The sequence below is a fragment of the Corticium candelabrum genome, chromosome 5, assembly GCF_963422355.1.
Source record: "Corticium candelabrum chromosome 5, ooCorCand1.1, whole genome shotgun sequence".
Lineage (NCBI taxonomy): Eukaryota > Metazoa > Porifera > Homoscleromorpha > Homosclerophorida > Plakinidae > Corticium > Corticium candelabrum.
Window position 1 is genome coordinate 8,618,840 of NC_085089.1, and position 25,418 is coordinate 8,644,257.

Below are 25,418 nucleotides of genomic sequence, written 5' to 3' on the forward strand. Positions count from 1 at the left end.
ATTTCGCCGAGCGAAGCGATGCTGCATAAGCCATAAATTTTAATCAACAGTTTATGGCTGCCACAAATGGATCCCAGTCCAATGTATTTATTACAAGGATTGAGTGTTTTATGACAGTACCCTTGCAGGTGCTGGGTGTGACTGGTGTGTGTGTGTGTGTGTGTGTGCGTGCGTGTGTTCTCTCATTTCTAATTTCACAAAAACTTGGCAAAGCATACAGCTAAAGAAATATTCTAAAAATGTATAGAAACATTTCCTTTCAATTCTATGGTATATGATATCAAACTACCCTTGAATGCTGCAGTACTCAAGTAGTTCTACCCATAATGCTAAACTTTACGTTATAATATTAATGATGATACCTACATACATAAAAACTAATGAGAGAACTGTTGATGACAAGTTAGAACAACCTTGACTACTGATGTAAATATCCTGCGGATTCTTCATTGCTGCAATAAAAATCAATAAATGAGAAATAGCATTCGTATGTCACAAATTAAAAGACTGAAACTTGTAATTATGTTGTATGAAACTGTATAGATGCCCAAATGTACTCACTTGGGTGGCAAGTAACTGGAGAGATATATTTGAGCCACAGTCGATCAATACCGTCACCAATCATGGTAGTTGCCAAACGGTCAGTTTCACTAGACACACAGAAAGAGTGTAGAGTATAAACACAACACAAACACATTACAGGATTTACAATAGTTCACACACACACACACACACACACACACACACACACACACACACACACACACACACACACACACACACACAAGTAGATAATATCACAACTCACCTGGGAGACAATGGAGTATCAAACTGTGATCCATCAGGACAACCTACACCAACGTGTACATACTGCTATATCAATTCTCAATGTTGCATAGATCTTACCTTCTACTTCATTCAAGTCTTCGTCAGTTGGAAATTCATATCTCTCCCGACTTACTCGCCAACCATCAACTAAAATCCAGCATATCAGATGCGAAAGTAGTAAACTGTTGTACATATTACCATTTGATGTGGCTCTGCAAGCCAGTGATAGCCTAGTTGAGCAGTCAACGTTTACCCATTGGACAACCCGTTTTGCCTGTTAGATTTAGATTTAATTAATTAGGATCAATCGATAGTTACTGTCAGTGTATTAAAGCAGTGAAAATAAACACACTTCTGGATCGCTGTTCACTTCTATTGCTGTACAAAGGTTGTCACCACAAAGACTAGAATGTCCTTCTGCCCACGTCCACACACAGGCTACAAAAATAAGAAGATAGTTAATTATATCAATTGAATATTTACGCATGTAGTACAGCTCAAGAATGATCCACTCGATTGATTACCTGAAACCCTGCGGATGTTGACATGAGCTAGCAGTGGACTAAAGCCACACTTCAAAGCATCATTAGCTAAACCATACCAGTTTCAAATATCTAATAATTTACTATTTACACATTACGATTAAAATGTGTATCCGCCCACTTGCCCATCTGTCTGTACGCCCGCAAGCCCGTAACTAATTTTTTACTACATTTGCAAAATACGAATCTATCTATCTGTAATTGCACACACAAGTTTCTAGGGATATCACACACAGTATACTATAGTAGCATACTACTGTACAGTTAAAAGATGGTGGTAAATTGGATAAATTGCACACGTTCAGTCATGGATTTTTAAATTGCTCTATTTAATATATCTCGTAACAGTCAAGGTATAGTGACTATATGCTCTCACTCAGTTTCAATAACCTTGTTTACGACTGTTTGTATAACCTGTCCACCAGTAAGTCTGGCTGGCTGCATGTACATGTACATTCTGATGTATTGACTGATTCTTATCACCTTTTCTGGTCGTCAACTCTCCAGCACTGGCCAAGCCATTTTGAAATTCATAAGAGCTACTTTGTCCAGAATCAGTCGTAGCTCTAACAAACAACTAAATACATCAATGTTAATTAATTGAGTAACCAATAATCACCCAATAACAAAGGTGTACATGCATCTACATAATAGAAAATGCTCACAGCTGTAAGATCCTCATATATACCACCAAAGTGATTTGATATTACTGCCAAGCTACCATCTGATTGTTGATGAGCACATCGAAGTGCATGAAATTGGTTGGCAGACACTGTTTCTATTGATATAAGTATCGTAAACAATTGTCTGTGCTGATAAATATATAACTATACATACCTCCCACGTAGGGTAGAAATGCTGTTGTAGACTCTGGCATTGTGTCATGTATCCATTGATTACCAAATGTACAGTCAGATGCAATAATAACCCTCTTTCCAATCTATATGCAATCCATTGATTAATTTATTTATTAGGCTACAGTGTTGATATATATCACTGTTAATTATTAGTATCACTGTTAGTCATTACAGTTGTGAGGTAGTTGGCTGATGGCCACCTTGAAACAGACAAAAAGTTGCTTTCTTGGTCTTGGTTGTTTGATATCTGTAATAAACAAGTGCTTGTTAATTTGAACAAAACTTTAAGTTGCCTCATTAATATAACCAAGTCCCTGTAGCTCTGCAAGTCATTTGGTGTAAATACAGTGTTTCCAAAACTGTCAGAAATGGGTCCTGAAAGATGCCAATAAAAAAGATTGTTGTCAACAACACACACACACACACACACACACACACACACACACACACACACACACACACACACAAACACACACACAAACACACACACAAACACACAAACAAACAAACAAACAAAACACATTACATAATTACTAGTAATACCGACTTGTTTGCGTAATACAAAACTAGTAATTAATTAATAAAAAACACTCAATTTTTTTCACTGACAAGGAGGAAAACAGCCACATATTACATTACCGTCTATGGCAGAGTTGCTCTGACATTTCCCCAACTGACTAGAGTCCATTTGCACATAAACAATTTCATTCGTATTCTCATCAATAAAGTTACGAATTTTGCTTAATCCTTCAGTCCAAGACAAAGAATAATGATCACATCCTGTCAATTTGTCTGTTGACTCCACACCAACAAATCCCCAACAAGGATCATCATCGGATGAGGAGTCATATACGCCTAACTGATTAAACCAGTTCTTGATGTTATTACATAAACTCTGTTGAGACTTGCAAATTCGAATGACAGGACTTAAACTAGAGATTTGATGCAATTCAAAGTGGAATCTCCTTATTCCCATTTGCAGCTGCCATTCAATGCCTCCCATTTGATCAGCAAGTCTGTATGTCCCAACAGCAGTGAGGCAAAATCCTTGGCTAGAACAGTAACGATGCGTTACGTTTGTGCTTGTTCTGTAGAAGAGAGCTTCGTATCTGAGCGAATGATAAATAGGAGCATTGCCTGAATGCCACGACCCACACAAGCCGACTTCCGATATAGGCACATTAAAAGTGAGAAATGATTGACTCTTGAAAGCAGCTCGCACCCACTGCTCATATGATATTTTGTTTGTGTTGTTTACAGGTTGGGTTACAACCATCTGAGCAGTGGGCATCAAATCAAATGCCAATAAAGTCAGCAGCAATACATACGAACGCCAAGTTCCCAAACAGCAGAGCGTCGATGCAAAACAAACAGTCATCGTCTTACCAAAATGCAGCAACACAGAAGGCATATATATTCAAGCCCTAGAGTATAACACAAGTCACTGTTGGCCACGCCTAGTGGCCGGTACTAACGTTCCTTACCTCACTCTGCACACTTGCACAACAGAGAAAGTCTACGTACGAATATTTGTTGCTGCATATAACATCAAAGTTATTGCCAGCCCATGTATAGTGAGTGTAGCCACTCTCCGACCTCAACCCTGTCGCACCCTTGCACAGTAGGCGTGTAGACAAATATTAAATGAATTACGACGTCATTGCACGCGCGCTAAAGAGAGAAACTTAGCCAGTTTCCTATGATTCGCTCGGTTTGCGCAACTTACGAGACGTTCCCTTCCTGCATCTTGTAGTATTGTTTGTTTCTTCAGGTAGTCGAGCGTCTCACCAGGCGACGGTTTGCAAAGCGAAAATTCCAAGAAAAAATAGACATTTGGCGTCTGTTCGTATTTGCTCACCATTTTAAAGAATGCGACGGAAGAAGAGTTGATGTCAACATTCCCAATGAGAGAACATCGTTTGCAAGGCAATATCACGTTGTTCACAGCACAGTCAATGAACAGGTCGGTCTGTTTGATTAGCTCTTGTACACGTGTACGTACACGTGTTTGAGCCTCGGAGGCCATACACTAGGCTTGTACATACATAGAATGCATGCTGAGTTACCGTATTGTTATTTTTGACGTGTTAGTCAAATTTACGTTACTTTAGATTTAATTGTTTATTGAAGGTAAATTAGTGCTTGCTTAGTGTGGTCACTTGTGTATTGATTTTGCTTTAATTAATAACAGTGAAGTCAGTAGGGAAATGATGCAGATGTCACTTGAATGCTGAGGATAGTACATACTTGTACAGCTGCTTATGAAACAGAAACAGACCACCTTTAATTGGTCATGTGTAGAACTGGTAACATGCACTTGCACAATACCGGTGAGGACTTCATTACAAAAAAACTGTTTGTTGTTACGTGTTAGTAGGCTACACACACAACAGTTGTTGGTTTGTTTGTGTATTAAATCATCTGCAGATAGTTCAGAATGACTATGTAAATATCAGGAATGAAAATATCAAGAACATTGTACCATATGGGTGTACTTTGGAATACATGATCTAGTCGACTTGATATCCGACGTTTTGGTAATTACCTTTTAACTTTCTAACTTAAGTGTGCTGACAAACTAATATGTATATTATGTAATGAAGTGTCCTGAGAGATGAGACACTGTCACTTCCATGTTGTAGGTTATCAAGATGTTGCAAAATGTCAAAGAAAGACTAACAAAACAACCCAACATGGTAATGTTGACAAATTATAATATTCTTGGTCACATTCAAATATGGTAGTTTGATCTTGTGACAGACACAAAGTTGGAGTTTTACATTACACACCCAGAAATCAACTGTTCAGCATCCTGATGCTGGAGAAGGTACATTACAAGTAGTCATTTAATTAATAATTATTGTGTTCTATAAAATCATATTTTGCTTTCAGGATTATTCATAGATGGACATGTAGTACCAGGAACGGTAGTTACCTTCTTTCCTGGAACTGTTGTAAGTTTTATTTGTTATTAACTAGAACAGTGGAAACATTATTGTTATAAATTTTTTTAGTTTTAATACGTTATTGTTACTACCTATTATTATTGTTATTGTCATCAATTTTTTGTCACATCATATTACAAATGATGTAGTTTCCATATACTTACAGATACTATATTTTAACACAAATTTGTATTCTCTAGTATTTACCACCTGATGTAAGTCAGATAACAGATTACTCTGATTCTGATCCTCACAAAACACTGTCGATGATGAGTCGTCTAGATCGCTGCATTATCGATGCCAACAATTATGATATAACTATTACCACTCCAGATGGCCCACTCAACCATCCGTTTGCTTATGGGCACAAAGTCAATCATCCAGAACCAGGTATGCTGCAGTGACATACATTTATCTGTTGATAGTGAACTAACTCAAAGGATGTTAGGAGTTGTGCCTAACCTCATTCCTTTTTCATACGAAGCAACCGCCTCTTTTCCTGATGAACTGTTATCCCTCATTCCAAACAAGTTGTGGCATCACAACCTGTGTTGTCTTCATTAATATTTCTTGTTTTATGTTTCTAGGTATTTCCGTCCTCCTGGATTTCTGTATGCCACTCCTTCAAAGATGCGTAGTTTAGTGTTTGTAGCAGCAAGACATCTCGAAAATGAAGAGTTGTTCACTGAGTGAGTAATATCTATGTTGACTGACTTCATGTTATCGTCAACTGTTTTCGTACACAACAGTTATCGACTCCGTCCTGATGTGTCCCATCCTGACTGGTACACTTCTGTAGATGAGGAAGAAAACAGAAGACTTTGGACAGACTGAGTGCACAATGACATACTAAACTGGAATAAATACTGAAAGGAAATGGTACAACTGTTAGTTCAAATTGAACCAAGGATAGAAATGATTTTCTTCTGTTTAGTAATAGATGACAAGTGGCTTTTAATACCTAATTATCTATTAAAGCGTACATATAAATTAAAGAACAGTACACGTAATAACCTAATCCCGTACACAAGTTCTTTACACTCACACGCACATATAGTATTGTGTGATACGCCTGTAAAACGTAGATGTGTCAGTAGGCAGTAGGTCGGCTCTCTACAACGTTGCAACTTGAACAGCAAACTGAACAATCATCATTTGAACTTCTGCTGAAAGTTTATCTTTTGGCATTCGTTTATTGCTCTCCACGAATTCCGTTATTTTCCTGACAGTTTCAGCCTGTCCACCACACCACATCTCATTTCATCAACTAGGTAAGAGACTGTAAAATTCCTGTAAAATTCTCACTCGTAGTAGCTCCTTTCGTAAGTCTCCGCCTTGTTTCAGTCGCTGATAAACCTCATATGCTATTCTTCCGGCTGAGTACAGTTTGTATAGATCAGCACCCGACTCTGTACCAGACGCCCAAGCTGCACCTGCAATCTTAATTAACATTGAGGGCTCACACAACTCTTTCTCTAATCCTAACCTGATCGCATTTACTGTACCTGACCAAGGAGCTCTGCATTGCTCAAGCGCCACTGATCCTCTTGACTACCACTTGCACCTCTTAGCAGAGACATCGTTTACAGCGCATGCGTGATCTCCAAGATGGCGGCTGCATCGACTGAAGAATCAACAAATATTTCGTCTAATACTAATGGAGAGCCGTATGAAGCGAGATGGGGCTTCAGTTTAGAAGAGATATTTAAAGTAGCAGTCGATCAGTATAAGAAAGGTAGGTGGGTCTCCCTAATCCTACACGGTACTTCCACGTGCTGATATCAATAATGTTAAAAATGAACAGGGAAAGAAGACATTTGTTTCAGTTATGATGATAAACTGCATGCTGTGGCTTATTGGAGACAAGCTACTCGTGGTAAGTGGGATGAGAGCAAGACACAGGATGTTGGATATTTTGATGTGATTGGAAACGATAGAAAGTAATCGTCATACATTCATACTACTGGGGAATGATGTCGAAGTGGCAATGTTTGATGTAGGAAGGCATGGCAAGCATTAGGTGATATGAGCCAAGAAGACGCGAAGAGGAAGTTTGTTGACTTACTTTTGAGTCGAGTTCCTGCTTTGTCTCACATGTTGGAAGATATGAAAAAAGAACGAGAGGAGAAAGAGAGAATGGAGCTAGAGAAAAGAGAGGCGGCTGCTAAAGAAGAGGAGAGGCTCAAGCAACTAAGAGAACAAGAACAAAGAAGGAAAAGGGAAGAAGAAGAAAGGTGTGTATTGACATCTCTTCTCTATGTGTATCTGTGTGTGTGTTTGTCTGTCTGTCAGTTTGTAGTCCACGTAAGACGCTGACTGACTGTATGTTTTGTACTCACTGGATCTATTGATTGCAGATGTCAAGCATTAGAAGCAGAAAGGGCACGTCTGCAACAAGCAGCTCTTCTATCACAGCAGCAGCAACAACAGCAACAGTCACATCAACAAACGGTATCAGTAGTTGACACTAAAACTCAGTTGGAAACTCCTGCAGTTCATCCTTCAGAAGAAACAGATGGTACAGGTGTAGAAGATCTATCAAAATATGCAATTAGTCAACTGAGTGCGGCAGAATTCATTTCAGAAATGCAGAAGGATCCAGACGCTTGTATAGTCGTTGGCCGTGGTGAATGTGTTACAGTGAGAGTCCCAACACGTGCAGATGGATCAGCACTTTACTGGGAATTTGCAACAGAGAATTATGACATTGGATTTGGTCTTAGTTTTGAATGGGCATATCAACCAACAGCTAGTAATGCAGAGAATGGGGTGAATGTCTCACCAAAAGCTGCAAGTCCTGATGCTGCTACTAGAGTTGATCCTCTTCTGCCAGTTCTAAGAAGGAACAGTCACGAGCAGGTGATAGCAGGGAGACACAAATTCCCTGGAGCTGGTGTCTACCTATTACAATTTGACAACTCGTACTCTATGGTTCGGTCAAAAACACTCTACTATCGAGTTTATTACACGAAATAGATGTGCTGAGTGACACTTCTTGTACTGTATTTACTTGTACTGCTGTGATTGTTGAACAGAAACTGAATATTCGCAATGAGACACAGTTGTTTTTTGTTCCAGCAGAAATGCAATTGAACCTTTAGGTTAGTACCTAGTAGATTATGAAAAGACGTCATGAAGCCTGAACAGAGCAAGATAATGAAGTTGTTTTTAACGTGCTGAGATGCGTCTGCGCGAGGTTTGCGAGGCGTCCTGTTTCAACTGCGCATGCCAAAAAATGCCCGCGGACGAGAAGTCAAGTTTGTTTTCTATTGAGCTTGTTGTAGATAGTGTAGGATCAGTTGAAGTACCATGCCGTCTACCAGTCGTTGCCTTCCGTCTTCTTGATCTTCCTACAGTCGTCATTCATTCTGCATCTCTTCAACAAGTCGAGTCTCTTCGACAGAAAATGAAGTTGGGCTCATCTCACACTCGATTACAATTGCTAGACATCCAAGATCATCATGGAAACTTTATGTTTGGAAAGGGAAAATCTTGTCTATTTAAAATGAATTTCAACGTTTTGTGTCGTCACTTACACGCCACGCCCCTCTACCTTATGCTGCTGGATGTGTGGAGCAGTCCTGCACACTTAATAGGCAGTACGTCGATAAGACTAGACGCTGTGGCTGATGATTTAATGAAATATAGAGAAGACAATGGAGATAGTTCACCGGGTGTATCTGGAGGAAGAGGGAAGTTCCCAGTGTTCAATCTGATGGGAAGTCGGGTGGCAACTGTTGATGTTGGTTATCGAATGTATAGTTTGGGACCTGCACTAGCAACTCACTTGCAAGTAGCGAGAGATGAGAGAGGAACAATATCTGAAACTGGTGAAGCTACAAGTCCAACAAGAGAACGTGGAATGCATGCTGTTTCGGTGCAGGTAGATGATAAGATGGTTGGTTGCGCCATACCTGCAGATGAAGTAACTGATGTAGAGCAAGGGATCAAGCGGCATTCAAGTGGGAGAACAAATAAATCTCAAAGACTGGAACAACTCCATGCAAATCATACTACAAATGGTAAAGTAGAAGAGCAAGTTTACATCATGAATACCGTCTGTCCTCCTCCATTGTTCTATAACAGTGAAGCTGCTAATGTAGCACCTCCATCTCAACATGATACAGAGAGTATTGAGAATAGTGATGAAGACACAATAAATTGTTCAGATAGCCCAGTAGATGAATCACAGGTTAGTTATGCAGAAAGTGGTATAGAAGAAGATCACTGGAGGAATGTTGTTGCATCTGAACCCAACAATTTCCCTCTGCAAGCAACATCAATGCAAAGGGTTGCGCAAGAGGTGAACACTGATTTATTGAGTAACTCAGAAATTGATGAGAGGGGAAGTCATGATGACAGAAATCAAGAAGAAATAGCTCCACCTAGTGGTCACTCTCAGTTTTCTCTTCTCTTTGGTTTGCTGTATGAATTGTCTCAGTTGCTGGGCAACCAGGATATTCCTGCCAGAACTCAAAGACAAACTACTAGTCAAGCTGAAAACAGTCAAATAAGAGGACAGACACAGTCCAATTTGCATGAATTGGCTTCAGTTGTCTATCAACATCTGGCAATACAACACAGGACTCAGGGACTCTCTGAGGCAAGATCATTAATGAGAAAGAAAAAGACTGCAGCTGCTGTAAATAAGCAGCCACATTCATTAGTGGATACAAGGACTAAAGGATTATGTCCGAGAGCCTTTGCTACGTCTTCACCTCCTCAGCCTTACCGTAATCTCTCATACTTTGCTCGTTTTCCCAAGAAACCAAACTCAACTCCACATGCGAGGACAGAGATTCCTTTTTCTAAACCAAGACACAGACACTCAGAAATGATAACTAAACACCAAGGTGGTAGGAAAAGGGAGTCGCTTAAGTCTAAGAAGAAATCAGATAACAATGTGAAGAAACTGCAGGCTAGTCAACCACATGAAAATACCATGAGCAAAACAGAGAGTGAAGGTGAGCTGTCAGAGAATATAAGCAAAGGATCGGGATCAGTACACCAGAATGCAAACAGCATCCAGGTACATCTGCCTGATGTGACCTGTGATGATGACATAGTAACGGAGGGACTTCCTGATGCACAGGACAATGATGAAAACACAGTACAGCTTGGTGAGAAACTTGACATTTTATCACACACAGAACAGCAACACTTTGCTGCTTCTGCTGCCCACGAAGAAAATCAGTTGCTTCGTGTTGAAGACTTGAAGATTCATTCTCTATCACTGCTTTCAGCTAGTGAACAGTCACAACAACAACAACAACCACAACAACAATTGGGATCAAAGGAAAGGTCACAGGAATCAGACGAGCAAAGTGATGTTTACTCAGAACAGTTTGAAGACGAGTCACACAACACATCAGTTGCAAGCTCTCATTTCAGCCACAGTACTAGCCAATCTAAGACAGCTAGCAGTAAAAGAAGCAGTAGAAACAGTCAACACCGAACTAACAGTTCTAGGAGCAGCAGTTCTTCCTCCAGTTCAAGCACTCGTAACTCTCGAAGTAGTAGAGATTCGGCCATGCCAAGGATTGCCTCAATGACAAATTTAAAAGCAATAGAAAGCAATCTTGGGTACACAATTTAGAAGACACAAACATTGATGTGATAAAGTGTTGACTTCTTTATTTTCAATTTCAATACAATCTAATCATAAAACGTTCCCTCGAGTGCATTTGTGCTATTTCGGAATCATGTCGATGTCAAAGTTGTGTTGAAGATATGATACAAGTGTCTTTGCTCTCTGACTAGAGAGAGATGCTGTACGACGAACCAATTCGCTTGGAGAGCTAAAAAAAGATAGTGTATTACTATTCATTGCTTCTATTTCCTTATTTGAGTTTTGTGGAGGTTAATGAGGTGTACAACCATGTTTAATTCCTCAGTTGCAAACTAGCCTTTGTTAATGACTACAGAACACTATAATGAATGTGTCAGCTGATAGTAACCTGAGACTTCAGCACTTTTCAGCCTTTATATCGTAACTCTAAGGCAACGAACAGACTCAGACAAATGAACAGATGAACAGATGTACAGATGAATACACAAAAAGATGAGAAACGGACACAATCTTAATCTAATTAAGTTTACATGAGTGCACTAGCCTTACCTTCTGCAGATTTCCTCGAGAGATGTAAATGAACGAAAGAGATTGAGAGCAGATATGAAGCTGAGACAAGGAATAGACAGCAAAATTTTCAAAACCTACACAAAAACCAACCACTGAATCCACACACACTATGAACTAACTCTGCAACACAGTGTCACATCAAATATTTGACAAGCTGGTGCATTTACAGTTAAGCTATAGAGGCTTGGAGTTACTGACAATGAGCCACAAAAATACAAAAACAAAATACACAAGCTGTCTTCTAAATGTCCAAGTTCTAACAACTAGTTGTTCGGTGCTGCAGAGTGGCTCTATTGACTACTCAATAATCACTTTAATAACATGATAGAATCGCCACTTGCTATTCTGTATGAGCTTCGTGACTGTACATTAGCAATCACGGCTACTCTCTTGCCTTACTGTCTACACTGATGTTTGGTTGCTTACTGGGTCATTGGTTCCCTTTGCAATATCACAAGTTGCATCAATGCTTGCCTGCTTCTCTTGTTCACTAACAGTTAAGTCGATGATAAAAGCTGCCGTCATGACTGACAACACAAGCAACAAATGGGAGTCATTCTTTCACAGCAGATGTCAATTCTGTTAACCTTGCGAGTCACTGAATAGAACCTTGGCGTGTGTCTGTGCAAGAGCAGCCAGGCTGTTATTGAAGTGATGAGTCCTGTTACTGAGATATGGCAGACGAATGTAATTTAAGCCACATTACATTGCAATGCAGTCATCTTACTGTGGTCTCTTGGCTTCTCTAGATTTTTCTCTTTCCTTCTCAATAATAAGACAAGGACGCTCAAACAGACTAAACATATGACGAAGGCTGTCGACAGCCTTTGAGCTCTTGCTGCTAGTTGACAAACCTAAACCAAGCATGTAAACAATATAAACAAGAAGAGCAAACTGAATGCCGTATTGTGTTTCTGCTCTACTACATAATGTTAAAATACATTGTGAACATTATGTAACTGTCTTATATAACAAAGCTTACTTGACTGATGTACTTTCTTCACACCCATTCGATTGCTGACAATGTAATCACAATGTGACAAGGAGCAGACAACAGGATCAATTAAATGGTTCAACCGGAGAGCAGAAACCGTCTAACAGAGTCAAATGGAACACATGTACAATGTGTTTCACCACTCACTGCATTCCTGTAGGTGTGCCTCCATGCATTTGTGTATTTATATTTGCTCGTTGTTGTTGGTGTGGTGGTGTGGTGTGTGTGTGTGTGTGTGTGTGTGTGTGTGTGTGTGTGTGTGTGTGTGTGTCAGCAAACAATTAACTTAATCAATACAGACCTGTGTAGCTGTTGAGACTTCTCTTGTGTCAACCAAGATTTTCATCTTTGTCTGTTGAAAACAAACAATTAAACTACTTTAGTCACAAAGTCCAGCAATTCAACAACTCACCCCTTTGCTCACAGTATGTGTTGCACTCATTTGCGAAGCTTGAACAGATGTTGAAATTGCATTCATCTCTGGATCTGGTGGTAACACACATTGAGCAGATCGTGTACAAGACTGATTTATCATGTTTGGTGATTTTGTCTTGGCTATAGGAGAAATGACTAGAGGTGCAAAGGGATGAATGACTTCTGCTGGTTTCACTAGTTCTTGACTGAGTGTTTGCTCATCCAACTGCTGCAGCTGTTCATCCAAATCATCATCAAACTGTCAAAACAAAAAAGTATAAGCACTACAATTACAGTTTGTGCAAGAATTACCATGTCAAACTGCGGTATTTCTATTTCAACATGTGATGCAGTAGATTCAATGTGTGCAGGCTGAGGAGATGAGGTCAATAGAGTCCCATTCTGATTCACATTATTTAAGATTTGCTTTCCAGGAAACTGCTGCCTGTTTCTCTCACCTGAGAAAAGCACTGATGATGAGGTGGCTACACATGAAACTTTGGGAGACTTCTTGGTTGGTTCATCTGCAACAACACTATCTTGTTCACTCGATTCTTCTAACACAGCTCTTCGTCTCCGTTTACCCTTCACCTTTGTTGATATAAAACTGGGTGACTCAAGTTCGACAGAATCAGTCTCCTTGTCTCTTTCTTTAACTGTGCATTCAATGTCTTCACTTCCATCACCCTCAGATACTATAAACCTGTTGTCTTCTTCTGCCTGACTGCTACTTACCTCATTTACTTCCCTATCGTCAATAAACGAAGACTCTAGTTCGCTGTCTGAATATTGCAGTCTGTGCCTGTTATGATGATGTCCAAACACGAGCTTGTATGTTCCTCTCTGACAAGAAGGACTCATCAGACTTCTTCTATATACAGCCTGCATGTCCACTGGTGACTCGCTTTTTTCATATGTCACTTGAAAGTGATGATATTCCGCTGTTTGTGTGTGGTCATCAATAAAACTATCAGCTATGTAGCCATCTGTATTGTCCTCCACATCCTCATCAGACGATACAACACAAGCATTGTCACTCGATAGTTCTGCTTCTTCATCCAAAAATTCTCTTCCAACATGTTTTGTTTTCGCTTTTTCAAAGTGCTTTTTTAATTTCTTTTGTGCACGAGTTTTTAGTCCATTTCTAAAGAAATCTATCCTTTTGTCTTTTGCTTTCACATCAGATTGTGGTTTCTGTAAATTTATAGAAGACGACTTCATGGTCATGTTTGTGTTAACAGATGATTGTGCCTCTTTCAGTGGCTTATTGATTTGAGTCTCAAAGTCGTCATCACTTTCAGCACCTCCCTGTGTTCTTTCTTGTTGTTTGTCACCATTTGCAAGGTAAACATTGGGACTACGAAGAACATTAAGTTTCTTGTAAGTACGTTTTGTTCGTTTGATTGCATCAATTGTGTTTTCCTCTTTGTCGCTTCCATCTTCTGGTGCAGAGTCAGGTATCACAGTTTGTTCTGTTGCTACAACAGAGAGCGCAGTAGAGACTGGCGATGATGACACACTTGGATGACCTTCATTCATTTTCTTCCCAAATTGGAATCTCTGAAGTCTATAGGCAGCACAACGTCGAACATTTTGAGCTACTGGCTGCTCCCTTGCTTTATGCACTTTGCACAGGTCTTCACTTACTTCACACGCTGTTATGGTTTCGGTAGAAAATTTTGTCGACAAACTTTCGCTGATAGATATGTCACCATTTCTCATGTTCTTTCCTGTATTAGTATCAGTAGCATTGGTATCATGGATTGAGGTGCTGAAACCTCCATCGGACATATTGTCCATCGTTGCTAATTCTTCAGTTGTTTGCACACTAAAAGTATCAGCTGGGTGAGCATGACCAAACTCATTCCTGCTGTCACTGCACTTAGACAAATTGTCATCTTTGTGGATCACTTCTGATCTAGAAATTTGACTTAACAGACCACCAAAAGTGTCATCGAATGTGGGAGCCTCCCTGATAATAGATTTTATCGTAAGAGGTACATGACTAACTTTTGAGCTAAACTGAGATGGAGAAGGCAACAATGTGTCAAAAATGAGATCACTGGACAGTAAACTGTTCTTATGACGTGGTTCAACTACAGATGTGCTCACTTCCTTCTTTGTTGAGGAACGATTGAGTGCTGCTGGAAGTTCAGATTCATCTTCGGAACTGTCAGACAAACGACGATCTTGAAGACATTGCACAAAGTCATCCTCATCATCAGGAAACACACTTCGTGCTTTCTTTCTCTTTTGTTTCGCAACAAGGAGGACACTGTCATCTGAGTCAGATGCTACATTCCTTTTGTCCAGATCATCAGATTTCTTCAGATTTGAGTCCACATAAGGTTTCTTAGTAACTGTACTAACATCATCATCATTCAAGTATGTCATCATTTCTAAACAGTATGTATCATCATCTTCATCTCTGTCCTTGCACATGTCTGCAAATTGTGCCAGTTCTATCAGCTTGTGACAACGTAGCGAGTGACCAATCAGATAGACGGGTGAAGGTGTCATTTGACTATCAGACTGTCGACTCAAAGTCAATGACATAGTTTGCTCTGTGCTTTCTATGGCAACAGATTTCTTTGACAATGAAATAAATGGCCGAGTGCTCGAAAACACATCCTCTGTGATATAAGATAATTTGTCACATTCGTCTTGTGGAAGCATGAAGTTCTCACTCCAATAGCATAACTCACCATCTGTAAGAAGACCCAACTCACCTTTCTTTCCCCATTTAGAGAAGCATTGTTTTATATTTGTACTATTTCTGTAACAGATGGTTCTGTTCTGTCCTTTCTGCTTTTGTCTCTTCTGTTCATGACGATCAATGTAGTCACCTGGTGTCATATGCATTTGATGGGCTTGAGGTTGAATATGAAAAGGCACCATACGAGGATTATGTGGGTAAAGATTGAATGAACGAACTGCATCTCTGATGGCCTTATGAATGCCTTTCCTGCTTGCCTCACTTCGTTTCAATGTCTATAAAGGCACAAACAATATGATTCACTGCTTTGCTGTCTTCTCTTCTAACGTTCGTCTGCTGGCTGATGTTATGTATAATGACAACTGTATGTCCACGTTTGTGTCTGCTTGTGGTTACAGTATCTGCATGCCTGCCTGTTACCATTGGTTTATCTGTGATCTGTCGAAAGTTAGTTGTCTATTTTGAACTTGACATTCATTAACTTTGTTTCAGTCATTAAATGATGCAACCATGTGATTTCTTTGTAACTGTCATATAGTTCCATACTATTGTCCAGTAACATCAATTTCACACTGTTTGATTGTCTGCTTGGCTGTCTGTCTGTGTTGTATGTCAGTTTACTATCTATGTAGCTTACTTTTTCCTCTTTCCCTTCTGTCACCAGCACCACAATCCTTCCATCACGTTTCCTCCCAGTTCTTCCTAATCGTTGCACAAGCCTCACAGGTGACGCATGAGCATCAAAGCAAACAATCAGATCAACTTCTCCAATATCCAAGCCTTCTTCTCCAACACATGTAGCCACCAATGTGTTGTATCCTCCTTGACGAAATTTTTGCACAACTTGAAGTTGCTCCTTCTGGGTAAGGCCACGACTGGACTTGCCTGTCGATGCTTGCCCCACAAAAGTCATCACTCTAATTGTCGGCGAGTGCACTGAAAGAACATCAGCTATCTCATGAACACTCTCACGATACTGAGAAAAGATCATTACACGAGACCCCAAGCCTCCTATTTTCGCACCGTCCACTTGATTGAAATGATCAAGAACAATTTTACGCAACACTTTCAGCTTGGGATGACTGCAAACAAGATCCTTCACTGCTTCAGGCTTTGCCTCAGTTGCTCCATAACTTGACAAAAGTCTAGACCGTCCACCTCTTTGCGTAGCACTCATAAACTTTGATGGTGACACACAACTGATCCCTTCAACATCAAACTTCTCTTTCAGTTCGTCCATTATTTCATGAAATGTTGAGTTTCCAGCAAGTTCTGCACGAGCTCTTGACTGTCCTTTAGAACCATCCATTGTTGATTTCAAAAACTGATAGAATGACCTCATTCCATGTTGAAGAAGAAGCTCATAGGCATGATACAATGTGATGGACATAGCAAAGTCTCCTTCTATTACACCACGCGACTGAGTAGGATTTGTGCTTAGTCTTCTATGAAATTCATCGCGAGCTTTAAGAAGTATAAATTTCCCATATGATTCAAGGCTACTACTGTAGAGAGCTCCATTAGAAACAAGTCGTTTGATGCTCACAGCAACAATCTGAAAACATTTGAGATCAGTCAATAAGCAACTCTGTGACAATATAGCAACTAAATGACTGAGTTCAGAACTCAACAAGTAGAAAACGGCTGTCAAGCACAAAAGCATAAGACGCAATCCTTCTAACTGCCTGCATGCTGTTATTAGATAGATAGATCAGATAGAACACAATTTACAGAGCAACTTGCCTACATTAGCACACACATTCATTACAATCTTACTGCATGAAACATGATAGAGAAGGGTTAGGACAGCGTTGCCAACTCATTTATGATTACACAACTGACTTATCAACTTTTCTAGTACACTGTACCTCTAGAAATCTGTCTTTTAATCGTGTTAGTTCTTCTCCTAGTTTCACTACAACTTTCTCCTCTTTTCGCTTGTGAATGTAGGGCTGCAGATCAAGTGACTCTTCCGAGCGTAACTCAACATGAGAAATCATCAAGTTGGTGACAACATTTTGAACCATCTAGACAGCAACACAACAATAATAACCATGACAAAAACACTCACAACTAGAATGAGTGCATGGAATGAGTAATTTCAGTAGTCAAATAATGCACCTTAACATTGTCTCCTGGTGTTGCACTAAGTGCCAGGACTCTGAAATTTGTTGTGAAATTTGCCAACTCTCTCATAACCTAGAGATACAACTCACACTGAATGAACCTTGGAGCACCACTAAGTGATACCTGACAGTATGCATGGTTTCCGAGTGCACGATGAGCCTCGTCCACGACAACACACACAATATCCACAGCAGAACATGACCCTCGACCGAGGTCATTCTGCACTACCTGTGGTGTGAGGAAAAATACTCGTTTATTCTGCCACTCACTCTCCCTCCGAATTGGCTGCATATGGCCTACACAATAGCAGAAACCAGTTAAGGTACAATCATGAATGAACTACACAGTTTGACTTAATTAACAAATATAAAGGAACTTTAGAGTCACAATTTTATAAATCTAGTTTGGTAGTCATGCAGCACATTGTTAACAGTTTCAATACAAATGAAGCTAAACAGGGTAGACTGAACAAAACTCCCATATTGTGCGTGTGTGTGTGTGTGTGTGTGTGTGTGTGTGTGTGTGTGTGTGTGTGTGTGTGTGTGTGTGTGTGTGTGTGTGTGTGTGTGGTCACTTAAAACATATGTCGCTACTAAACGCAGAATAGAGTGTTGAAAAGAGGGAAGTCTCTACATGAACTACAGAGTCAAAGCTCAAGGAACTAGTGTCATTAAAGCTGCTATGTATGCTGATGATTTAGCTTTAATTGGGAAGACCTCGGGTGAACTACAAAACTTAGTAGACAGTCTACATGAGTCCTGCTGTAAATGGGGAATGAAAATCAGCATCAAGAGAACAAAAGTTTTGAGCATTGGTTGCGAGCAGGCACGTATTCTTCTTGTGAGACCTGTTTTGCTATATGGTTGTGAGACTTGGTCCGTTACACAACCAAACTTGCAACGCTTAAATACATTCCACATGCGGTGCATTCGATCAATTCTTGGTGTCTCAAGATGAAATAAAATCAAGAATTCAGACAATTTAGAACAAGCGTGTGAAGACCCTATTGCTATGACAATACAGAAACAACGATTGCAATGGCTGGGCCATCTGCTGCGCATGAGTGACAATCGTCCCCAAAAACAACTACTTTGCAGCAGACTTAGTAATGCAACAAGACCAACACATGGGCCTAAACAGAGATGGATAGATGTTGTCACAAGAGACCTCAGGTCATTACATACCAGTCTTCGTGATGCTGATGATCGTGCTGCTGATGATCATGCTGCTTGGAGAAGCACTATTACGCTGCGTTGCCAAAACCCATAGTGGGTATGGTGGAATCAAGGTGTGTGTGTGTGTGTGTGTGTGTGTGTGTGTGTGTGTGTGTGTGTGTGGTGTGTGTGTGTGTGTGTGTGTGTGTGTGTGTGTGTGTGTGTGTGTGTGTGTGTGTGTGTGTGTGTGTGTGTGTGTGTGTGTGTGTGTGTGTGTGTGTGTGTGTGTGTGTGTGTGTGTGTGTGTGAAGTCATCATAACCTGTCATTTCACACATGTCTGATTGTGGTATTCCCATCACTTTAAAACAAGCTTCAATCTGCTGAGCAACCAATGGTTTTGACGGCGCCATAAAGACGATCTTTCTCTTAGGATACCATCGATAGAAGTTGAACATCACTACAGCAGCAATGAAAGTCTTTCCCAGCCCAGTTGGCAGACTGACAAGAGTGTTATTAAATAACGCTTTTTGAACAATGTTGTATTGATAGTCTCTCAACGGGTAATTGACAGGGTAAATCCATATAGCACCTTCCTTCTCGTCAAAACCGTCGATAACTTCTCTGGGCCTTTCTCTCATTGATCCAAATTCATTCAACTGTTTCTTGTCTTGTCCAACACCGGTTGCCTCTGACATCTCGTTATCAAAGTCATCGTCTTGTTGGAGTGCCATAATTGACGCCAGAACTTCATCAGACACACTTTCAAGCTTGTTTAGTAATGATCTCTCGTTTCCGGAAGAACTTCCGGTGAGATTGGGTCCGACCGAGGAGCCCCACGTACTAAACAGAGTAGTCTGATGAACTACCGCATTAACACCTTTCTTTTTGTCTCCCATGTTTTGAAATAGTTGACCAACAAGAGTGTACACTTACACGGAACAAACGACCCGCCGTTTTTTTTCGACGAAATCCCGTATTACGGAGTGGGCGGGTCTTATCAGTTGTGTACATGTATGAAGAAAGTACGAGTGAAAGTCGTTGTTCGAAAGACTGGCTTTAGCCGCGTTGTTCTCTGGCCACAAACAATTCAACAAGGCTCGTTAGTGAAGAGAATATTAAGCTTACTGAAAAATAAGGATCATGATGTTGGAGACGTGAGGCAAGAGTTTAGAACTTACTAAAATTGTTTAGGCTGAACAGACTTTGATTACGTATGTGTCCAACCGTCTGTTCGTTGCTCTGTTTGTCTGCTTGATAGCAAATTAAATGTTTAATCAATGAATAGGCACGGTTATCCTCCTACTCGACTGTCAGTTGCTGGAGTGAGATCATGGGTCCGGCTGTATGACAGAGATACATTATGGGTAACTCTAAAAGGTGGAAGAGCTTCAGAACCTGCTGTGACGACATCTAGCTTATCATCTAATTTGGGGATTTGTTCTCCATCTTGTGACTTTCTTCTCTCCTGCATTGCTGCAGGTCTTCGGTTACACAAGAAAGTGTCTGAAAGAGCATTGTCATCTAACGGACTGTTGTATCAAGTAGTAAAGACAACATGTGGATTTTCCCATATGACACTTTACGAATTCAGCCATTTGCCATCACATCATTTTGTGTATGATCAGGTGTTAGATCGACTTGTGGAAGTGAATGATTTCAATGAACTTCTTAGAATGATTTTCCAAAGTGGAGCAACAATGAAGTCATTTTATATACAAAGTGCCAGTATGGTTTATAGACATGCATCTGTGCCTGGTGTAATACCATACTCTGGTGTTGGTTATATTGTTGGACGTTGTGCGTCGGATCAACATTCTGAGATAACTTTTCGACTGTTTACTGAAAGGCGAATCCAACAAGCAGTGAGGAGTAACGGCGGCATTAGTTTAAATGTTGAAACACAGTCAATTACTACTGACTATAATACATATGTTTCTACAAAGACATCGAAACAGTTATGTGTACCACCATGTTTATATGTGGGATCCAAAGATGATCCCCGGTAAAGGAAACCTCACAACTTGAAATACTTGTTTTGCATCTGTCTAAACCTACTTAGTTGATATTTATAGTCCTGCTGTTACAGTAGTATATAGTTGAGTTAGCTTTGCAGTACTACTGTACACTCCAGTAAGTTACTGCGTACCATCAGACTCACTGTCACACCTCTACTATTTATTAACTGAATGATGCAACACAATGCTTTGACTTGTTTATTATAAATGAGGTAAAGCACAAAATACGGCACCCCAGCAAAAGCATACTGCACAAAGCCTTCAATTTACCAAACAACAGAGCATGCTAACTAACCATAGGCAGCAACAACACATTCAGAGTCCACCTTCCTGCAATTTAATCAGGCAGGTTTCACACGACAGCTTGAGTTCAATAAAAAACCTCAAGCGCCTGGTATTGTTGTTTGCCTTGCTGCAGGTGTGCATTTGGTATTGAATGATCCACACTTCCATTGGCCACCCTCCCTCTTTTTCAGGCAGATAAAGCAGAACTCGGTATTACACAGACAAGTCATGTGCTTGCATCTTTCTGTGTGTTCAATCATCATGCCACATGCAGGACATGCTCGCACTGATGGACATTTGACACCTACCACCTCCTTTTCAGACGCCTCTTGAAGAATGCGAAGACGTGGATCTTTTCCATTGCATTCTGCATTACCACATTCAGTGACGCTCCTCTTATTGATCCATTCATGCAAGCAACACCAACAAAACTCATACTGCTGTGTCACACCAGGCTCACGTGAACAGAGAATACAGACAATACGACGATCTTTCGTATTTTTTCTCTCACATAATGAGTGACACTTTGGACATTCCTGGATTCCCATGGCTTTACGAAGGTAGTTCTCTGATATCTTGATTTCAAACTCACGTTGCTCGTCCTTGGTTAGCACAGCTAAACGTCTCACGTCAACATAAGCCCATTCCTTATTGCAATGCTGGCTTAAATCTGGTGACACATAAGGACAAATAAAGCGATACTTGCCACTGGTCAGCAAACTTCGGCAATATGCCGTCAAAGACTCTGGACCAATTGCATGACCACATGACATCTTAGCTCGCTGGCCATCCGGATCTTCATCCCATGTGATCATGTCGGGTTCATCTGTCAGCTGAACACCATCATCCAAGACTTTTGCAGTGGGAGGCAGAGAATCAGAGCCACCAGGAAGACGAAGCACCATAAAGAGAGTTGACTTGTTTTTTAGTCCTGTAGCATGGTAATCTTTTAGCCTCTTGCCTCCTGTTGCCTCAAGTTGTTTGCCAGCATGAATAATCCTTTGCTCATTAGGAGGCACTCCTGTCTTCTTTTGACATAACACCATAAAATCATGCACTGTTGAATCCTAAAAACACAGAAACATATGATATATCACATCACAATACGCAGGCAAGCAGGCAGGCTGCCCACACACAGTTTTCTGTAATAACTTGAGGACAATGTTAGAGTCTGTTACAGTACAAACTATATGTAGAAACACCTCCAGCAAGTCATACTAAAACATGACAATCCCTAGAGTAATTAGTAGGTAATTGTCCAGGGACGCCCACAGTAATTACTTAATTAAGTTAAGTTAGAGTTGTAACTGAAATTTTATGTAGTTTGCCATATCTAGCTAACATCATTGTACAAGAAAATTTGATATCCAATAAAAATCTATCTATTTAGTTAGAGAAGTAGGGTCATCCAGGGTAACTCCCTGAATATCTAACCCTATTCGAGCGTGAGACGTCTTACCTCCAGTTTACCATTATTAATTAAACTACTTGACGTATGATTATGATACCCATAGCAAGTCGATTGCTACTTGAAGGAACATCCACAGTGGCGTAGGAAGTGTAGCAGCTGGGGCGGGCATGGCCGCCCCACTTTTCAAAAAGTGGCTTTCCACCAGCTGCTCATTGCCAGTAACTTCAGTTGTTAGTTGTGCCGATTAAATAAGTAATATATTTCAGCATGAATGTGAGCAAACTTAATGTGCGCTCGCTAGATTGCTCGCTGTACAGCGCACAGGCGCGTCTGTTATATGCACGTGATCACTGCCACGTAGCCTTTCAGATGGTGCTGTCTATGTGTACATGATCCTGGGTTGAGACTCTGATTGGCTGTGTGGAAGGCATGGCTAAGCTGTGGTTGGACGACAAGAATGGGTTGTCACGCCTATGCAACTGCCTCACTCCAAGGCGTGCCTCTGGTGTCACACATAATTACGCACTGGAGGAAGCATTACAAGCATCAGGAGAAAACAGATGTAATGAGGATGAAGAGGACGAAGACTCAGTCGTCGGAAGAGGAGCCCCTTCAGGAACCACACACGTTGTGACACCTCTAAGTCGGGCTGTAGGGCCTTAGGAGCTGCGGGTAGGTGCGACCAGAGGCTGCATGAGTGTACAACTAGAACCACAACCCTTCTAACGCGCGTTAGGCTGCACCACTTTTTAATTGCTTCCTAACCACTGATCCGGGACGGCGAAGGGATAGCAAAAACAGAAACGCCTCCTACACCACACAGCAACTTCGTATGGTACAGCGAAAGATCTAATAGGTACGTCTTATTTGTCGCTACCACAATAGCTGCAGTAGAGAAACGTACCCAAGCAAGCAATAGTTACAACCATTCAGAAGTCGTAATTGCTAGAATAAAACTCTGTTCACGAAGTTGTCCCACCCACAAGATTAGCAGTGCCGACGAAAGTCCCGAATTATCTCAAGAACGATTGAGATTTCAGAGATGGTCGCCCACATGCTGATTGGCAGGAGACTACTGCTCCATACGGTAGTAAGATCAAGCGACTACGTACAACACTCATACGTAGCAATATACGGGCGTGTATCAAATTACTCACGGAGTTACCAGGATTACCTAGCTAGGTTTTCTCTTCATACATGGGCAATAGACTTCCAGCCATACTATGCGAGCCCCATTCATTGGCCGTCTTTTTTGCTGAGCTGTCACATAGAGTTTGAAAACAATACAACTACTGACTAAGCACTTTCGATTGCAATTGCTAACTCATCTTGTATGTTCTAATAGTTCGCCTACCTCGTGCACGTCGATAGTCACCGTATTATCGCGAACGCCACGAACGAATAGCTGCCACATGCCCTCTCGCTGCTCCGTCTCAGACGACTTGTCGATCGAAGTGTCGGTCATTGTTGCTGCAGTCAAGAGGAAACCGGAAACTGAAACTCACAAAGCGCCAATTCAGAGTCAGGTCGCTGCACCAGGTCACACTTGAACAAATCAGCAGCAGCTTCAGGTGCGCAAGCAGTGAGAACTGCAGCTAGACTCCTACGACAAGCAATATGTAAGAGACCCGCCAGGCTTTCGCTGATTGGCTGTCTCCTTCCCTGGCAACCTCCCGGATACCCATTTAGAGGTAAGAATATGACCTCTAAGTCAGCTAGGTAGGTGTATGTCGTCGTCTTGGCTCTTCATGTATCGTATCGTGATTATTCTAACTTGAGTAGTAGAATCCATAAGGAGCTGGAGATGCTGCACAAGCGCCCCATTAAGGGTGTTACGATTCTTCCTGTTCAAGACGACCTTCATAGTTTGGACACCATAGTTCATGGAGCTGATGAATCATTGTATAAAGGTGCAATAAACAAGAAACATGTTATAGAGATGTGGGGAATACTGGAATTTATTGATTGCAGGAGGAAGATTTAAAGTTCAACTGTTGATTACGTATCTTTGATTTAATTAATTATTATCTAGCAAGTCGAACTGTTTCGAAGTTGGTAGAAATGTATTATCATTGTAATTTAGAATATATTTCTTAACTGAACTTGTAGAGATCAATATCCTTATGAGCCACCAGAGGTGAGTTGTAGTGTTAATTAAAGTTAGTACATTTTTTGCATTTACGAGGACAGTCGTAATGACAATGATAATGTACAACATTACGGTTAAGACTTGCAATGATGACTGCGAGTTTCTTGCCTTGGAAAGCTACCTGAAGTGACCTGTACACATTCAGCCAGTCCCGTTTGTATCAGTAGCGTATCAACTTCAACCTAGGGGTATAGTATACTATAGCATAACTTCTGCCACCACTATGAATATGCACCTATACATAATTGTATAGTTGGATGATCTAAATGTAAATTTAACTTTTGCTAAAACTGTAATGATGTCGTCTTCATTATAGGTGCGTTTTCTAACTCCTATATATCACCTTAATGTGTGTCAGAAAACTGGACAAGTGTGCCTGCCATTTCTCATGAAAGACAAATGGAAACCGACATACACTTTTGAGCACATCCTTCAAGCTCTTTACTCTTTGCTCATTAAACCGGAGGAAGGAAATGCTTTTGAGCATAGTCTGTTGAATGAATTTCATAACTACAGCCCCAAATACAACCAAAAAGCAATGGACTCGGCCTCAAAGGCAAAGGCGTGAAAAGATTATCATAGTTGCATGAACAGTTGTAATAGAAAATCATGAAATGTAGCAACTTTTTATGTTTGGTTTGCTTTACCTATTGAAAATTCCAGTTAGGGTCATCTGTGTAATCAGCCTGCCTCAGTTTAATTAAAGTAAGTCACTTGCAAGACTGCTGATCTGTAGCTCACACAAACCAATCACTGGAAGGCAATGGTTGTTATTTGTGCATTGCAAGATCATCTCACATTGCATCACATTGCACTCACTATTGAACTTAATTAATGATC

At 40.6% G+C, this 25,418-nt stretch overlaps 9 protein-coding genes across 9 annotated transcripts; 5 read left to right on the top strand and 4 right to left on the bottom strand.

The window, feature by feature from the left end:
* Positions 1-28: 28 nt before the first annotated feature.
* On the bottom strand, positions 29-3,851 carry LOC134179737 (uncharacterized). Its single transcript, XM_062646685.1, has 14 exons — positions 3,712-3,851; positions 2,867-3,651; positions 2,535-2,602; positions 2,400-2,474; positions 2,208-2,310; positions 2,036-2,148; positions 1,854-1,947; positions 1,353-1,418; positions 1,181-1,266; positions 1,027-1,102; positions 907-975; positions 809-851; positions 562-650; positions 29-452 (listed from the first exon to the last, which is right to left on the bottom strand). Exons 2-14 carry the CDS (start codon positions 3,636-3,638, stop codon positions 337-339), a joined length of 1,770 nt encoding a protein of 589 aa, XP_062502669.1. The 5' UTR covers positions 3,639-3,651; positions 3,712-3,851; the 3' UTR covers positions 29-336.
* Positions 3,852-3,907: 56 nt separating this feature from the next.
* LOC134179739 (uncharacterized) lies at positions 3,908-6,053 on the top strand. Its single transcript, XM_062646687.1, has 9 exons — positions 3,908-3,938; positions 3,999-4,190; positions 4,870-4,923; positions 4,988-5,054; positions 5,120-5,181; positions 5,373-5,562; positions 5,621-5,702; positions 5,760-5,861; positions 5,922-6,053. Exons 1-9 carry the CDS (start codon positions 3,927-3,929, stop codon positions 6,004-6,006), a joined length of 846 nt encoding a protein of 281 aa, XP_062502671.1. The 5' UTR covers positions 3,908-3,926; the 3' UTR covers positions 6,007-6,053.
* A 67-nt stretch (positions 6,054-6,120) lies between these two features.
* Positions 6,121-6,799, bottom strand: LOC134179740 (uncharacterized). Its single transcript, XM_062646688.1, has 3 exons — positions 6,678-6,799; positions 6,478-6,612; positions 6,121-6,408 (listed from the first exon to the last, which is right to left on the bottom strand). Exons 1-3 carry the CDS (start codon positions 6,750-6,752, stop codon positions 6,286-6,288), a joined length of 333 nt encoding a protein of 110 aa, XP_062502672.1. The 5' UTR covers positions 6,753-6,799; the 3' UTR covers positions 6,121-6,285.
* Positions 6,748-8,232, top strand: LOC134179738 (Golgi resident protein GCP60-like). Its single transcript, XM_062646686.1, has 4 exons — positions 6,748-6,907; positions 6,977-7,112; positions 7,173-7,406; positions 7,530-8,232. Exons 1-4 carry the CDS (start codon positions 6,781-6,783, stop codon positions 8,146-8,148), a joined length of 1,116 nt encoding a protein of 371 aa, XP_062502670.1. The 5' UTR covers positions 6,748-6,780; the 3' UTR covers positions 8,149-8,232.
* A 175-nt stretch (positions 8,233-8,407) lies between these two features.
* LOC134179702 (microtubule-associated protein 10-like) lies at positions 8,408-10,768 on the top strand. The gene has a single exon (XM_062646635.1). It carries the CDS (start codon positions 8,408-8,410, stop codon positions 10,766-10,768), a length of 2,361 nt encoding a protein of 786 aa, XP_062502619.1.
* Positions 10,769-10,839: 71 nt separating this feature from the next.
* On the bottom strand, positions 10,840-19,594 carry LOC134180027 (Fanconi anemia group M protein-like). The gene is made up of 14 exons (XM_062647090.1): positions 19,038-19,594; positions 17,686-17,858; positions 17,557-17,634; positions 17,304-17,462; positions 16,073-16,990; positions 13,032-15,710; positions 12,718-12,978; positions 12,607-12,657; positions 12,294-12,405; positions 12,039-12,165; positions 11,899-11,978; positions 11,738-11,838; positions 11,291-11,385; positions 10,840-10,970 (listed from the first exon to the last, which is right to left on the bottom strand). The coding sequence occupies exons 1-14, from the start codon at positions 19,447-19,449 to the stop codon at positions 10,862-10,864; spliced, it is 5,355 nt and encodes a 1,784-aa protein (XP_062503074.1). The 5' UTR covers positions 19,450-19,594; the 3' UTR covers positions 10,840-10,861.
* Positions 19,595-19,724: 130 nt separating this feature from the next.
* LOC134180052 (uncharacterized) lies at positions 19,725-20,759 on the top strand. The gene is made up of 2 exons (XM_062647127.1): positions 19,725-19,877; positions 20,004-20,759. The coding sequence occupies exons 1-2, from the start codon at positions 19,732-19,734 to the stop codon at positions 20,722-20,724; spliced, it is 867 nt and encodes a 288-aa protein (XP_062503111.1). The 5' UTR covers positions 19,725-19,731; the 3' UTR covers positions 20,725-20,759.
* Positions 20,760-20,892: 133 nt separating this feature from the next.
* LOC134180051 (uncharacterized) lies at positions 20,893-23,917 on the bottom strand. Its single transcript, XM_062647125.1, has 2 exons — positions 23,784-23,917; positions 20,893-22,085 (listed from the first exon to the last, which is right to left on the bottom strand). Exons 1-2 carry the CDS (start codon positions 23,892-23,894, stop codon positions 21,117-21,119), a joined length of 1,080 nt encoding a protein of 359 aa, XP_062503109.1. The 5' UTR covers positions 23,895-23,917; the 3' UTR covers positions 20,893-21,116.
* A 120-nt stretch (positions 23,918-24,037) lies between these two features.
* LOC134180053 (uncharacterized) lies at positions 24,038-25,259 on the top strand. Its single transcript, XM_062647128.1, has 5 exons — positions 24,038-24,148; positions 24,212-24,339; positions 24,401-24,431; positions 24,539-24,566; positions 24,895-25,259. Exons 1-5 carry the CDS (start codon positions 24,129-24,131, stop codon positions 25,144-25,146), a joined length of 459 nt encoding a protein of 152 aa, XP_062503112.1. The 5' UTR covers positions 24,038-24,128; the 3' UTR covers positions 25,147-25,259.
* The last annotated feature ends 159 nt before the right edge of the window (positions 25,260-25,418 follow it).